Source organism: Cololabis saira, chromosome 16 (genome assembly GCF_033807715.1).
Source record: "Cololabis saira isolate AMF1-May2022 chromosome 16, fColSai1.1, whole genome shotgun sequence".
NCBI classification, from domain to species: domain Eukaryota; kingdom Metazoa; phylum Chordata; class Actinopteri; order Beloniformes; family Belonidae; genus Cololabis; species Cololabis saira.
The window spans coordinates 37,939,045-37,956,200 of NC_084602.1; the positions used below are offsets into that span (position 1 = coordinate 37,939,045).

General features: G+C 38.7%; 1 protein-coding gene across 3 annotated transcripts in view; it reads left to right on the forward strand.

Moving 5' to 3' along the window:
- slc5a6b (solute carrier family 5 member 6) overlaps positions 1-17,156 on the forward strand; it is a 29,804-nt gene that overhangs the window by 1,098 nt on the left and 11,550 nt on the right. For all 3 annotated transcript variants that reach the window (XM_061742945.1, XM_061742947.1, XM_061742946.1), the window contains exons 2-7: positions 5,709-6,115; positions 8,292-8,357; positions 8,691-8,742; positions 8,820-8,887; positions 9,797-9,951; positions 12,621-12,761. In XM_061742945.1, coding sequence (XP_061598929.1) covers positions 5,765-6,115; positions 8,292-8,357; positions 8,691-8,742; positions 8,820-8,887; positions 9,797-9,951; positions 12,621-12,761 — 833 coding nt within the window. In that variant the 5' untranslated portion in view covers positions 5,709-5,764. The remainder of the gene's footprint in view (positions 1-5,708; positions 6,116-8,291; positions 8,358-8,690; positions 8,743-8,819; positions 8,888-9,796; positions 9,952-12,620; positions 12,762-17,156) is intronic.

The following is a 17,156-nucleotide window of genomic DNA, read 5'->3' on the forward strand; positions in this document are numbered from 1 at the left end:
TTGCTTTATTGTTTCTAGGGTTTTAGTCATAAATCTAGTTGGTAAACTTGTTTTTAAAAGAGCGTTCTAAGTAAATTCGCCCTTGACCTTTTACCTCCTGCAGCACTTTTACTGTGACCGAAAACAAACTGATAATTCAGAGAGAAACTTTGTTTTTTAAATCCGTCCTTGCCACGTTGTTGACCGTCTGCTGAGGCTTTAATCACGACCTTCAGCGTCTGCAGAGATTTGTTGCTGCTGTTTTATCTCGGCGGTCCGGAGCCGAGGCCCTGAAAGTCCCATCATTATTTTTGGAGCAGCTGGAGCCGGTAGATATCTGACACGGAGCTCCGTGACCTCCGCTTGATTAAAGACCCGCTTGTCTGTCTGGCAAGGCAGGAGATTTGTTGTGAAACAATAATGCTGCTGCAGTTTGGTTAGGAAACAGACTTTGATAAAAGATAAAAAAAAACAGCGAATTCAGATGATTTAAGTCACTTCAACTTGGGAAAACTTGCAGTTTGATCCAGAAGTACCAGGATGATGACGGCCTTTTATACTGTATGTATTTATTGATCAATATGTGGTCAAAGTGTAGACTTTAAACTTACATTTAAAACGTTTCACAGATATTTCCCGGGTATTTTAAGCTAAGTAGTTGACGTTGAGAACCACTTTAGTTGTCTTCTGGGGTCTTCCAGCCGGTCTTTTCCTTCTTTTCATTAATGGACCAAACTGTTTGGATACAACTGAGGTTTTTGGTCACTCTCTTTTATAGATTTAAGTCTTTTTTCAGCCTAATGATGCCAGTTCAAGTTCAAGTTCAAGTTTATACATAGGATTCAAAATTGCAATGCTCCCCAGGCCCACAGTGTATATACATTTGGACAAGACAGTGACAATATAGACATAACACTGACAATATAGACGTACACTGACAGGACACATAACAATATGTAATTGCAGAAAAATCATAAAAACAAATATAAAAACACAGTAAAAGTATAAAAGAACAGACTTCTAGGCGGCAGTGCTATTGGTTAAAAAGTTAAAGTGCAACAGTTTTTTACTTTTCCAGATCATCAATTCATCAATTCCACTGGGCAGTGATAGGGGGACCCCACTGGAGAGAGATGGGGCTGGGCCTAAGGCTCAGACTCACCAGCTTGGTGGAGAAAGCTGTCTTTCAGTCTGCCAGTCCTGGCCCTAAGGCTTCTCAGTCTTTTTCCGGACGGCAGCAGACTGAAGAGGGCGTTGGATGGGTGGGTGGAGTCTCTTGCAATGCAGAGGGCTTTTCGGGTGAGGCGGGTGCTGTAGATTTTTTATTTTATTTTATTTATTATTTAATGGATCTCCATTAGTCCTCATAAATATGAAGACTATTCTTCCTGGGGTCCACATTAATCAACAATACAGCATTTATACAAAGAATTACATGGATCAATTAACCTGAAAATATTAACATGAATTTTCAGCTCATATGAACATTAAATAATATTAATAATAATAATATGAACATTGAATAATACAATGCAAATTAATGTAAATTAGAGTAGAATGTAATGTACCGAGTACAATATAAATTAATAAGTAACCTGATTGATAGAAATATTAACATGAATGGATTCCCTTAACGTAATTTTCTAGTAGACTATTGTAACATAATATTATGTCGAAACACAGCTTCTCTCAGTTTACTTTTGAAACTAGCCATTCCTGTAGTTGAAATCAAGAGTGGGGGGAGACTGTTCCAGTGAGCTACAGCCCTGTACATAACAGACCTTTTGAGTGCGTTGGTTCTCGGTAAAGGCAAGGTGAAGTTGTTGGCTGAGGCCTGTCTAGTTCTATAATTATGTTTCTCATTTGTCGGATGAAGTTGTAAATACAAAAAAACAGGTTTAGTATCCTGGAGGGTCGGGAGAGAGACTCCCAGGATCCTCTCAGCTGCTCTCACCACACGTTGTAGCTGTTTGCGGCAGGACAAGGATGCTCTCTACGGTCCCTCTGTAGAAGGTGCACATGATGGAGGCTGGAGTTCTGGCTCTCTTCAGCTTGCGGAGGAAGTAGAGTCGCTGTTGGGCTTTACTGGCCAGTGCTGCAGTGTTCTTTGACCAGGAGAGGTCCTCACAGATGTGCACACCCAGGAACTTAGTGCTGCTTACTTTCTCCACAGCAGCTCCACTAATGGTGAGGGGGGCATGCTGTGTATGTGTTCTCCTGAAGTCAACAACAATCTCCTTTGTTTTCTCCACATTCAAGGAGAGGTTGTTTTTGCTGCACCATTTGGCCAGGCGGCTCACTTCACTCCTGTAGTGAGTCTCATCATTGTTGCTGATGTGACCTAGAGCAGGGGTTCTTAACCTTTCTGACCTTGGGGCCCATTTTTTTCAGTACAGAGTGGCCCGGGGCCCATTAAATATAAACACTTTATAGCAGGGGTATTCAACTAAAACTTTAAGAAGTCCATTTAAAGAAAATGTACTCAAGCGAAGGTCCAGAACATCATAATATATATATATATATATATATATATATATATATATATATATATGTATATGTGTGTGTATATTCAAGTAGCCTCATAGTTGTATCAACATCTGCATCTGACTGTTATATTAAAAAAGTACATATTTGCCAATTAACATGTGTAACTTGAATTAAACATATTTTTTTCTATTAAAAATAAAGTAGATTTTATTTTATTTTTCAAATGCTATCTTATTTTATTTCTCTACCAGCAGTTTGAATTTCCCCTTTTCTTTGTTAATTGTCTCAACACATTTTTATACTAAATTAATATAAACACATCTTAACAGTTTTGCAGTTTCTCTTTCTTCCCCTCTTATAATCTTATGCCCCCACTTTCTGTTGTTCAGTGAGAGAACTGAGCTCTAACTTCTCCTGTCAGGACTTTAAATCTGGGCTGGATGGTGTCAGGTTCTCATATGCATGTGGAGGTGCTCATTGATGAGCCTGAAACGATATTTAGTTTTAATTATGTTCACTGTGGAGAAAGCTGCTTCACAGCTGTATCTGGACTCAAACATGGATGTTTTAAGATGGTCAGTTTATTTTTCTGTGACTTCAGTTCAGACTTGAGTGGATATGTTTGATGAAAAACTTTGTGTTTTGTTTCAGTGGCGTTTCACTTTCGCACTTTGAGCGCCACGGTCTCTGAACGTATGAGACACTGGTTTTGTCCCAGTGGGAAGACTGAACAGGATGAATTTGTCCATTCCGGGTTGCATATTTAAAAATACAGCGAGGACAAAACTTAGTTTGATTTTACTTTAAGTTATTTACATTAATAAGTTGTCAGGACTCAGTGTGTCGGGTTCATCCGAGCCTGATCAGCTGCGACGGGCACAGCCCGCACCGCCGCTCTCTGGTCGCGCTGCAGCAGTTACTTTCCGATGCTTTTTCGAAAGCCCGAACAGTCCAGTCCAGCAGACACGACAGCCCACGCATCTACATCTACCATCCTTCAGCAGTAACGACGGAGCCCACCGCCCGAGCGGCAGCCTCAACCGACCTCCCCGGCCGCGGGGACGCGCCGGGATAAATGAGCACGCCGTGCTCGCTCGCTCTGGGCGCAGACCCAATTAATCGATCCCTAATCCTGGCGGATCTAAACCTACTCTGTGCAAAATGAAGGATTTTCTCTGTAAAGACACACCATTTTTCTTACTATTACACGTACAGCTAGCTGAGTGTCTTCTTCTCCTCATTTGGTCGGGAGTTGCTATGCAGTCCTGCGGCCCTCGCGGCCCACACGTACAAAACTGAATTTCTTTTGGCGGCCCACTAGATGGCGCTCGCGGCCCAAGTGTGGGCCGCGGCCCTATGGTTAAGAATCACTGACCTAGAGTGGTATTGTCAGCAAACTTAATGAAGAGGTTTGAACTGTGTGATGGTGTGCAGTCGTGGGGGGGCTCAGCACTAGGGATGGGCGGTATGGACTAAAAAATGTATCACGATAATTTCTGGCATTTATCCCGATAACGATAAAAATGACGATAAAAAAAAAATACCAATTCAACTCCACCTTTGTAAATATAAATCTATCACCACATTCAGTGTTTGGAGCCAAAACACTGCTCTAAAAGAATACTAAACTACACCAATTAAATTGAATTGATAAACCCAATTAAATGAGTTACACCTGTACTGCAAAACTGGAAAGACTCAAGCTCCTCGCTCACAGATTCTTTCTTTCTTTCTTTCTTTCTTTCTTTCTTTCTTTCTTTCTTTCTTTCTTTCTTTCTTTCTTTCTTTCTTTCTTTCTTTCTTTCTTTCTTTCTTTCTTTCTTTCTTTCTTTCTTTCTTTCTTTCTTTCTTTCTTGCTCCTTTCTTTCTTTCTTTCTTTCTTTCTTTCTTTCTTGCTCCTTTCTTTCTTTCTTTCTTTCTTTCTTTCTTTCTTGCTCCTTTCTTTCTTGCTCCTTCCTTTCTTTATTTCTTTCTGGCTCACTTCCTTCCTTCCTTCCTTCCTTCCTTCCTTCCTTCCTTCCTTCCTTCCTTCCTGCACACGTATGTTGTGCATCGATTTAAAGCAGAACCATAAATCAGCTTTACACAAAAACGTCATCAACAGGAATTTATCGTTTTTACCACGAGATGACATATTCTTACCGTGGGGAATTTTTTTGACGGTAAATCGTGAACGGTAAAATATCGCCCATTCCTACTCAGCCTACATCCTTGGGGGGCCCCCGTGTTCAGTACGACTGTGCTGGAGGTTTTGCTACCTACCCGTACTGCTTGCGGCCTTCCTGTCAGGAAATCAAGCAGCCAGTTGCACATTGAGGTATTTATCCCCAGCTGGTCCAGTTTATGTATGCGTTGTTGGGGAATTATTGTGTTGAATGCTGAGCTAAAATCAATGAACGGCATTCTGACATACGAGTCTCTGGTTTCCAGGTGTGTGAGGGCTGAGTGAAGGGCTGTTGAGATTGCATCATCGGTCGAGCGGTTGGACCGGTATGCAAATTGAAATGGGTCTAGGGTGAGAGGAAGAGATGCCTTGATGTGTTGCAGGACAAGCCGTTCGAAGCACTTCATGATAATGGGAGTGAGTGCAACTGGGCGATAGCCGTTGAGGCATGAGGGAGATGACTTCTTGGGCACAGGAATGATGATGGTGGAGGTTTTGTTGTGGGAACAACAGCCTGGCTCAGTGATGTGTTGAAGATGTCAGTGAATATATCTGTGAGTTCCATTGCACAGTCTCTCAGTACCCGTCCAGGGATGTTATCAGGGCCGGTGGCTTTGCGTGGGTTGATCCTGCTTAGGCATCTCCTCACGCTGTCCGGGGATAGCAGCAGAACCTGGTCACCAGGAGGAGGTGGAGCCTTCTGTGCAGTGGTGCTGTTGTGTGCCTCAAAGCGAGCAAAACATTAATTTAGCTCATTTGGTAGGGAGGGGGAACTGTCAGCAGTCTGTAGATTGGGCTTATAGTCCGTAATGGTCTGTATCCCCTTCCACAGACTGCGAGTGTCCCCGCTGTCACTGAAGTGCTGTGAGATCTTCCTGGAGTACTGCCTCTTAAGCTTGAGTTAGGGTTCTGCGTCAAAACGACGCCGTGCCTACGGCGTGTGATACTCTTTAGTTCTGGTCCTTCGTTGCAGTTTTCACCAGCTGCATCTTCATTAAGTTTGATTATTCTTTTCCAGTTTCTGTATTTAAGTCAGATGTTTTTAATAAACCCCACGTGTCCCGTCGTTTCCCTGCAGTCTGCCGTGCTGATGGCCGTGACCGCCGTGCCCGCCGCCCCGACCCCCGGACCAGGATGGAGCCGTCCCCCCCCCAGGTGCTGTTCACGCCGGCGGACTACGTGATCTTCGCGCTGCTGCTGGCGGCGTCGGCCGGCATCGGCCTGTACCACGCCGTGTCCGGCGGCCGCCAGCGCACCACGCAGGAGTTCCTGATGGCCGACCGCAGCATGCGCTGCCTGCCCGTGTCGCTGTCGCTCATCGCGTCCTTCCAGTCGGCCGTGGCCATCGTGGGCGTCCCGGCCGAGGTGTTCGCCCACGGAACCCAGTACTGGTTCATCGGCTGCTCGTACGTGCTGGGCCTCGCCATCCCGGCCCACGTCTTCATCCCCGTGTTCTACCGGCTCAGACTCTCCAGCGCCTACCAGGTACCCGCCCTGCGGGAGAGTACCAGGGCCAGACAGGAGGAAAATAGGAGGAAGATTATTTTTTTTATTGTGTACAATTTCGAGAAAAGAATCGAAATTTCGTGAATAAAGTCTAAATTTCGAGAATAAAGTTAAAATACATTTTGACTTTTTTCTCAAAATTGTACTTGAACACTAATCTCAACATTTCAACTTTTTTCTCAACATATTGACTTTTTTCTCGATATTGTACTTCAACATTAATCTCAACATTTCGACTTTTTTCTCAACATTTCGACTTTTTTCTCAACATTTCGACTTTTTTCTCAACATTTCGACTTTTTTCTCAACATTTCGACTTTTTTCTCAACATTTCAACTTTTTTCTCAACATTTCAACTTTTTTCTCAACATTTCAACTTTTTTCTCAACATTTCAACTTTTTTCTCAACATTTCAACTTTTTTCTCAACATTTCAACTTTTTTCTCAACATATTGACTTTTTTCTCGATATTGTACTTCAACATTAATCTCAACATTTCGACTTTCTTCTCAACATTTCAACTTTTTTCTCGAAATTGTCCATCATTAATCTAAACATTTCGACTTTTTTCTCGAGATTGTACTTCAACATTAATCTCGACATTTCGACTTTTTTCTCGACATTTCGACTTTTTTCTCAACATTTCAACTTTTTTCTCAACATTTCGACTTTTTTTCTCGAAATTGTACTTCAACATTAATCTCGACATTTCAACTTTTTTTCTCGACATTTCAACTTTTTTTCTCAACATTTCGACTTTTTTCTCAACATTTCAACTTTTTTCTCAACATTTCAACTTTTTTCTCAACATTTCAACTTTTTTCTCAACATTTCAACTTTTTTCTCGATATTGTACTTCAACATTAATCTCAACATTTCGACTTTTTTCTCAACATTTCGACTTTCTTCTCAACATTTCAACTTTTTTCTCGAAATTGTCCATCATTAATCTAAACATTTCGACTTTTTTCTCGAGATTGTACTTCAACATTAATCTCGACATTTCGACTTTTTTCTCGACATTTCGACTTTCTTCTCAACATTTCAACTTTTTTCTCAACATTTCGACTTTTTTCTCAACATTTCAACTTTTTTCTCGAAATTGTCCATCATTAATCTCGACATTTCGACTTTTTTCTCAACATTTCAACTTTTTTCTCAACATTTCAACTTTTTTCTCAACATTTCAACTTTTTTCTCAACATTTCAACTTTTTTCTCAACATATTGACTTTTTTCTCGATATTGTACTTCAACATTAATCTCAACATTTCGACTTTCTTCTCAACATTTCAACTTTTTTCTCGAAATTGTCCATCATTAATCTAAACATTTCGACTTTTTTCTCGAGATTGTACTTCAACATTAATCTCGACATTTCGACTTTTTTCTCGACATTTCGACTTTTTTCTCAACATTTCAACTTTTTTCTCAACATTTCGACTTTTTTTCTCGAAATTGTACTTCAACATTAATCTCGACATTTCAACTTTTTTTCTCGACATTTCAACTTTTTTTCTCAACATTTCGACTTTTTTCTCAACATTTCAACTTTTTTCTCAACATTTCAACTTTTTTCTCAACATTTCAACTTTTTTCTCAACATTTCAACTTTTTTCTCAACATTTCAACTTTTTTCTCGATATTGTACTTCAACATTAATCTCAACATTTCGACTTTTTTCTCAACATTTCGACTTTCTTCTCAACATTTCAACTTTTTTCTCGAAATTGTCCATCATTAATCTCGACATTTCGACTTTTTTCTCAACATTTCAACTTTTTTCTCAACATTTCGACTTTTTTTCTCGAAATTGTACTTCAACATTAATCTCGACATTTCAACTTTTTTTCTCGACATTTCAACTTTTTTTCTCAACATTTTGACTTTTTTCTCGAAATTGTCCATCATTAATCTAAACTTTTCTACTTTTTTCTCGAAATTGTACTTCAACATTAATCTCGACATTTCGACTTTTTTTCTCGACATTTCGACTTTTTTCTCAAAGTGCCTAATGAAAAAAAATCTTCCTCCTGTAAAATATGATTTTTCTTTTTCTTCTGCCTGTCCCTAATACTCTTCCGTACCCGACACCTTTATGCCGGGTTTTCCTAAATTTATCCTGGATTTCTGTGACCCGCAGTTTTGTTTTGCAGTATCTTGAGCTGCGGTTCAGCAAAGCGGTGCGAGTCTGCGGGACTCTGACCTTCATCTTTCAGATGGTGGGTTGATCCAAATGCACCCGCTTCAGTTTCACCGTTTTGTTTCGTCTATTATTGATGGGCCGGTGGGTTTCTGATGACCTCTGACCCCCGGGGGCAGAAGCTCTGCTGGGTCTCAGGATCCTCTGACAATAACCCAAATACCACGCGGTCGTATTCACCTTTACTACATGTACACATTCAGGACACGTTTCCTTATTTTCCTGATCTGGAACATTCAGCTGTGTGTTAACACAATGCCAAGGAATATGGAGCTAGAACAGTCTCATAATTCACAAATGCACACGCCGATCCACAAATGTAATGTTTGTGGTGGTGTCCTGCTGCTTGCAGGTCGTCTACATGGGCGTCTGCATTTACACGCCCGCCTTCGCGCTGAACGCAGGTACGAGGAGTCGATCCGTCGCACTTTGACTCTGGGAGTAAACAAACTCTCGTTTAACCTTTTCTGTCTGATTTCAGTGACGGGGCTGGAGTTGTGGGGAGTGGTGCTGGTCACCGGACTGGTGTGCACGCTCTACACCACCCTGGTGAGAATATCGTCAGGGATGATTTCTGTAGCTTCCCTCAAGGAAAAGGAAGAAGAATAAGAATAAAGAATAGAGGGAATGTGCATGACGTCACAGATGCGACTTCACAGCGGGTTTCGCCCACTGAGTGTCAGAAAGACTGAGTGTCAGAAAGACTGAGTGTCGGAAAGACTGAGTGTCAGCGTAAACTTTCAGTTTGAGCAAATGGAAAACATCTAAAATGGGAAAGAGCTGTTGTGCGATCGACTGTACTCATAGATTTAGCAAGAAATCAGAGTTATCGTTTTACAGACTGCTGAAAAATAAGCTTTAGAGAGACAAATGGATCGCTGCAATTCACAGAAATAACTGGATTCCAGGCAACGAAACGTGGATTTGCGGTTCCCATTTTGTATCAGGTAATGTTGGATTTTTGGGTAGCTAACGTTAAACGGTCAAATCATAAAGTTCGGTGTCCTCATCACTTTAATTTCTACAACAAATCCTGCCTTGAAGTCGGACCAAGCGTTAAGACTTTTGTAAGCCTTCAAGCTTTGCTTCGTCCCCGGCTTAGAAATTAAGTATATATAAATATCAGGAAACTGGATTCATGGCCAAATATTAATGTCCATGGACCACTGGTTCTTGGGGTAACTGTACGGGTCACTGTCAAGTCCAACTGCCTTTTAATTTAAGCCCATAATCGACTGTTATCCCGTCTTCTCCACTAGTTGCAGCTGTTTTTGCCAGTTTGATGTTTTGCCACTCAGTGAGAGTAAGGGGGCTGGTCCAGTGGGGAAGTGACGTCAATGCAGACCCTCTATTCTCTATAACCTGTAACGCTGTAAACATATGTATATTGCTTAATTTAAAACCAATAAAATTTTCTTAAAGAAAAGGTGCGTTAACAGCTTGTGGTCTGCTCGTCAGGGCGGGTTGAAGGCCGTCATCTGGACCGACGTGTTCCAGACGGTGGTGATGTTCGCGGGGCAGCTGGCCGTCATCGTGGTGGGCGTGCAGAAGACCGGGGGGGCGGCGGAGGTGTGGAGGAAGGTGTGGGAGGGGAACCTCGTATCCGGGCTGGAGTGAGTACAACGCCCTTTTCCAAGAGATTGGTGCCGTTTAAGGGCTTCAAATTCATGTTTTTCCTTGTTTTTTTTTAATGAAAATTCCGTCAACAATTACAGTATCAGGGTTTACATACTTCACAAAGCAATTATTCTTATATCAATGTCCTTATTGTCCAGTGGTGATGGTGATGTCCTCTTGCTGTGCTCTATAATCTGTCAATTTTTCCTGAAATTGTGTCCATTGTAATCGTAGTTTATACGTAATTTTTTCCATTACAAATATTTCTTCCGCAGGTCTCAGCCCCCCGGCCCCGCGGTCCGTGGTTCTGCCTTATACCACAACCTTGTTATTGCTTTTTTTTTACTTGCCGATAGCAGAACTTTAACAAGATATTCATCCTCTTTTTGTATTATATCTTGTGTCAAATTTCCCAAATAAAGTATCTTACAAGATTTGGGAATCTCGTATCCTATTATTTTTCTTAAACCCCGCCATATTTTGTCCCAATATCCTATTATCTTCTGGAAACACCAGAAAATCTGCATATGGACGACATCCATGTGTCCACATAGTCTCCTGCACGGCTGCTGGTTACATACAGGTTCTTTCATAATGTTTGGAGTTATACAAAATCTGACTATATTTTTCTATTTTTTTTACAAATATTAAACCATTCCTCCTCAATTTTCCATTTTCTCAACTCTTTTTCCTATTTTTCTTTGATATGAAGAGAGAAAGTCTTCCTGCATGACAGCAAACCTTCGTACAGGGTTGAGATCACTTTACATGTTTTTCCTTCATAAGCTTTCAAAAACACATCAATAACTTCATTATCAGTGTCAGTTTTTATTTCCTTCTCATAGTAATTCCTAATTATATTTTTCCTCTTTTACATTTTTGCAAACCTTTCGGAAACTTTCGATGAGAATTAAGGAGAATTTAAGGGAATTCTTTGGAAATTTCTGCACTATGGGCGATGGGGCCTTTCCTCTGCAGCTCCGAGCCCCAACCATCTGCAGAGGCTTTTAAACCTGAAAACTCACCTTTTTAAGAAAGCTTATAGCTAAATATATCTTTTACAGGACTGTCTCAGAAAATTAGAATATTGTGATTTTCTGTAATGCAATTACAAAAACAAAAATGTCATACATTCTGGATTCATTACAAATCAACTGAAATATTGCAAGCCTTTTATTATTTTAATATTGCTGATCATGGCTTACAGTTTAAGAAAACTCAAATATCCTATCTCAAAAAATTAGAATATTCTGGGAATCTTAATCTTAAACTGTAAGCCATGATCTGCAATATTAAAATAATAAAAGGCTTGCAATATTTCAGTTGATTTGTAATGAATCCAGAATGTATGACATTTTTGTTTTTTTAATTGCATTACAGAAAATAAAGAACGTTATCACAATATTCTAATTTTCTGAGACAGTCCTGTATTTAAAAACGTTCATGTTTTATTTTTCTGCTCTGCAGCACTTTGAGATTACTAAATATAAAGTTTGTTATAAATAAAATGTATTATTTATTATTGTTATTATTATTATTAAATTTGTGGTTGTTTTTGGTCATAAACATAGTCTGTATCAGAAGAACTGGACAACCCCCAGTGACGTCACCCTTTTTTTTAAGCTTATTTTTTCCTCATATTGCATGGCGCAGATGTGCGGAGCCAACAGACCCGGAAGCTGATTGGACCACGTCCACCTTAGTTCAGTCAGTTATTGTGGCCTGGCTGGCTTAGCTTATTTTAACCAACGATGCTAACTAATATTATTTTACGTTAGTTCTGATCAAATATGTATAAACATCCTCATTTCTAGTGTCACAACCGAAGAACATCCAACCCCCACTTCCTGTAATTTTGTAGCAGCAGTTTGAATGCGGCTCTGCATAATGAGAGAAACTAATTAGAGATCTAATGCAGCTGTGTTAAGTTAGTTTTTCCTGCCCTCAAAAGATGCCAACATCCAACTGTAATATGAGCTCTTCTTATAATCTATATCATTTGATTATTGCATCCTGCCGTGATCAGAAATACGTGGGATATAAGGCCCCGTTTACACGTAGCAAAAACAGTGGTGTTTTCATGCGTTTTGGCCGTTCGTTTACACAAAAACGAAGCTCAAAGTCACCAAAAACCATAATTTCTGAAAACTCCGGCCAAAGTGGAGATTTGCAAAAACTCCGTCTTCACGTTTGCTTGTAAACGGAGGGAAACAGACATTTAGGCTTCAGAACGTCACATTATGAGACAGAAACGTCACCAGCGTCATGTGTGGGACCTGTGTTTACAATTTGTTTGGCCACCGTCAATATTTTCTTGTATTTTACCTGTTTTATATTCTAAAGTCACACTTAAAAGTAACTCCACTTCTCTGTCACTCCAAACCAAAGACTCTGGTTCATCTTGGAAGTAACTGGAAGTTACTCGTGTCATTTGTTGATGTTTTTTTCCAGGATTCTGATTGGCTAACATGACTTTATCTTCTCGTTACACTGCCCCCTGTAGGTTTGGCTGCTCATAGCACAACAGCGTATTTATGCGGGTTTGTGTAAATGATGGTATTTGTCAAAACGTAGAGGGGGAAATATCCGTTTTTGTAAATACCCGGCTACGTGTAAACGTGGCCTAAAACTATGAAGTAATGAAACGCTCTTTTCCTGCTTTTAGCCTGAACCCAGATCCCACGGAGAGACACACCTTCTGGACTCTGGGTGTGGGCGGGGTTTTCCTCATGCTGTCCCTGTACGGAGTGAACCAGGCCCAGGTCCAGAGATACCTCAGCTCGCGCACGGAGAGAGACGCCGTCAGGTAGGCAGGTTTCTGACCTCTGACCCCGGGAAGCTCTGCTGGGTCTCAGGATCCTCTGACAACCACCCAAATACCACGCAGTTGCGTTCATCTTTAGTAAATGTACACATTCAGGACATGTTTCCTTGTTTTCCTGATCTGGAACATTCAACTGTGTCTTAACACAAGGAGCCAAGGAAGAAAGACACCAGCAATGATATTAGAGAAGCAATTGTTTCTGCTCACCAGTCTGGGAAGGTTTACATTTTTCTTTTTCATTCATGTATTCTTTTTTCTATTTCTTTTTTCTTTTTTTTTTCTTTTTTTCCCTTTTTTCAATTTTTTTTCTTTTTTTTCTCATTTTTTTTCTCTTCACCCCCTTTTTTCTTTTTTTTCTTTTCTATTTTTTCTTCTTTTGTTTCTTTTCCTCCTTTTTTATTTTTTCCCCTTTTTTCGTTTTCTTATTCCCTTTTTTCTTCTTTTTTTCCCTTTTTTCATCTTTTTTTCTTTTTGTCTTATCTCCTTTTTTCTCTCCCCCCTTTTTTCTTTTTTCCCCTCTTCCGTTTTGTACTTCTTTTTTATGTCTCTTTTTTCCTCCCTTTTCTTTCTTCTTTTTTTATTTTCTTCTTTTTTCCCTTTTTTGCTTTTTTTTCCTTTTTTGTTTCTTTCTTTCAAATTGTTTTCTCTTTTTTCCTTTTTAGAAAGGAAAAAAAACACAAGAAAATCCAGTAAAGGTTATTAAGTAATTTCAAAACAATGAGGATTCAATTTTATGCAGAAAAAAAAAGTATTCAAAAGTGGAAAAAAATCACAACAGTTGTCAATCGATGTCCCAGCAGGTTCACACCAATGTCCAAATACAGAGGTCTCCGTTTTCATTTAAATGTTAAAGGAAAGATTTTGTTAATGCAAGATGACTTTTATTATGTATGTTGAAATAAAAAAAACAAACTGTCAAGCTTATCAAATATGTGTCATGATGGCCAACATGTTAGATCTAAGTTAACAAGATATTGTTAAAAGGTAATTTAAATGTGAATTCTGTTATTTTGACTTAAATCATGAAAACTACAATTAATTTCCCCCTGCAGGGATTAACTGAATTTTAATGTAGAAACAGAATAACTAGTTTTTCCAGCAGATGGCGCTGTTCCACTGCTGCTGTCCAGGTTTGAGTTTCAAGGCTGAATTATGGTTCTGCGTCAAAACGACGCCGTGTCTACGGCGTGTGGTTTTTGTACACGCAGAGGACACGCCGTCACATGCGCCGTCACTGACGTGCACCTCCCGAAAATTGTAACTACGCGTCGAGGAGACGCCGAGCACACGCAGACCGAGAGGGCTGTGATTGGTTCGTTTGAAAGCGAAGCATTTCCGGTTTCCGGTTTGAATCAGTAGTGAACTTCCAGGGCTTTTTTCTTCGTTTATATGTGATTTTTTTTGTTTTTGTTTTTTGCACAATAGTTGTCCTTATTTCTTTGATTTACTGTGACCGGAAAAAGTCGGATAAACCATTCAGAAAAAGATCGCTAACTAGTGGCCGCGGGGGGTACTGCACCGCGACCAAACGGAGAGACGGAGAACTCTGAACGATTCGTGACGGCACCACGGGTGCGCCGTGTGCTCTGCGTGTGTGTGACGCAGAACCATACCCGCACCTTCAGCGTCTCGCAGTTGAATGAAAACCACATACTGTACATTAATATATTAAATCTACTGCAGATATTGTTCCTGCAGCTTGAACAGTGAACCTTATTTGAAGTATTTCTTGCGGGAAATGTTGTGTTGTGGTTCTCCAGTTTGATAAATGCAGAATAAATCGAAATAAAGCAAGGCAAGTTTATTTGTGTAGCACAATTCAACACAAGGTAATTCAAAGTGCTTTACATCAACCTTAAAAGCGGCAAGACACAATTAAACAGTAAATAACAAATAAAATGATATAAAATGATAAGAAAAGAGGTAAAATAATAAAAATCCCAAGTTGTTAAAAAGTAAGGGCAGTAGAGTACAGCAGGTACATCTCATTCTTACAATGGCAAGAATTGCGTTTCTATACGGTCAAAACGTACAAAGACCGGGTCAAATACAGTATTACAAAAATCATAAGTACTTAATTTAAGAGTACGCTTAAATAACAAATAAAATTATAAGAAAAGAGGTAAAATAATAAATAAGAAATACATAAAAGTTAAGGTTTTAAAAATGTGATGATATCTCCTTCACCGGATGATGATGATTATGATGATTTCATTTCATTTTCATTCTATTCTTTATTTCATTCAAAAAAATAAAACAAACAATTCAATACAAATACAAATACCAATGTTCATAAATTGTGAATGAAAAGGGAGCAGAAAGAAGAAGAATCTTATCTAATCTGCCCCTTTTTCCAAGAAATAAATTCACAAATAACGTAAATTAAAAATTAAAAAACAAAAAAAAAATACTAAGTAAATACCGGTAAACTAAAATAAAATAGCCGCCGTCTATGGGTATGTCAATCAAACTTAACTAACATATTTCATTATATTTACTTAACATACAGGATTTAATTGTTCTTTTGAATGTAATGTTTGATTTGGATTCTTTGTTTTCTTTATTCAGATTGTTCCATAAACTGATTCCTTTCACAGAAACACAACGTTCCATCAATTTAGTCCTGAATCTTGGTTTTTTTTAAATCTCTGTTCCTTTTAAGTTATACTTGCTTTCCTTTTTTCAAATCTTTTCTGAATGTTGATTGGTAATGTTTTTTTTATGAGCTTTAAACATAATTTGCAGAATACTATACTACTACTACTTGACAAAGTTACCTCTGCACTTGAGAAAAATGAATTTACCTGTAGTATCTTTATCGACCTTTCAAAAGCGTTTGATACTGTTAACCATCAAATTTTAATGGATAAGTTACATAAGTACGGTTTTCACGATACTGCATACAAATGGTTAAAAAATTATGTCTCAAATAGAAAGCAATTTGTTTGTGTTAATGGTTGCTATTCCAATAAGGCCAGATTACTTTGTGGAGTCCCGCAGGGGTCCATTCTTGGACCATTATTATTTCTTATTTACATTAATGATTTGCCTAATGTTTCAAATTTCCTTTGTCCAATAATGTTTGCAGATGACACAACCCTAGTGCTCTCTCATTCAAACTTCAACTCACTAATTAAGGATGCCAATGCCGGTTTAACTGCCTATGCTATGTGGTTCAGATTAAATAAACTATCCTTGAATATAAAGAAATCAAATTTCATAATTTTTAGTGGCAAAAAATCATACCCTAAGGATTCATGCAAAATTAATATTGAGTCTGTTAGTATGCCTCAGGTGTCAACTACAAGATTCCTGGGTATTATTGTTGATGAGAGTTTGAGTTGGAGAGAACAAATTGATTGGGTCACCAAAAAAATCAATAAATCCATTGGCATTATAAGGCGTGTTAGTCATCTTGTCACGACGAGTTGTCTCCTTACACTTTATTATAGTTTAATTTATCCTTATCTCTCTTATTGTAATATAGTTTGGGCAAATACTTTTCCTACAAATCTTCACAAAATTCTGGTCCTACAGAAACGTTTTGTTAGGATTGCAACTCGATCAGAGTCACTCGCTTCATCTACTCCTTTATTTCAAAAACTCAAGATTCTTACTATTTATGACATCAATATTTTTCAGATATGCGTTTTTATTTATAAGCTAAATTCAAGTGAAGGCAATATTCCTGGACAGTTCAAGACTTACTTTAAATTAATTTCAGAGATTCATTCTTATTCAACTCGACAATCCTCAGATCTTCATCCTCCTAAATTTCTCACTTGCAGACGTCAATTTTCGTTGAGATTTAGGGACTAAATTGTGGAATGATTTTTCCCACCTGGCAAAAACCTCGTCCTCTCTGAAATTTTACAAAAGACGTTTAAAGGACCACTTGACTGCTGTTTTGTAACTGTTTTCCCAATGTATTATTGTTTATGTATCCATGTTCTTTTTGTTTTTTTCTGTGTTTCACTCATAGTGACATGTACAGTCTTATTTGCTCAGGAATCAATATAATATAAGTTGTAAAAACAATATCCCATGCACACTCACACACACTTATTTTTTGTCTTTATTCTTTATTATTTATATATTGCATTATTAGTTTGCCATCACTTTTGTGTAGTTATACTTTCTGTTTTTTTGTATGTTAATCTTGACATGAAATTTTAATATCTTCGGTGGAGGCTTCAAATAAGCCCATTGGGTTTTTTGCCTCTTCCTGCACCGTATAGTGTTTATCATTGATATTTCCTGTATATTTTTAAAAACTGTGCAAAACAATAAACTAAACTAAACTAAACTAATTCATGAAATTTCAACAGTTTTAACTGAAGGAATAATGGATTTGTTGGATCTCTATATCGTTTTCTA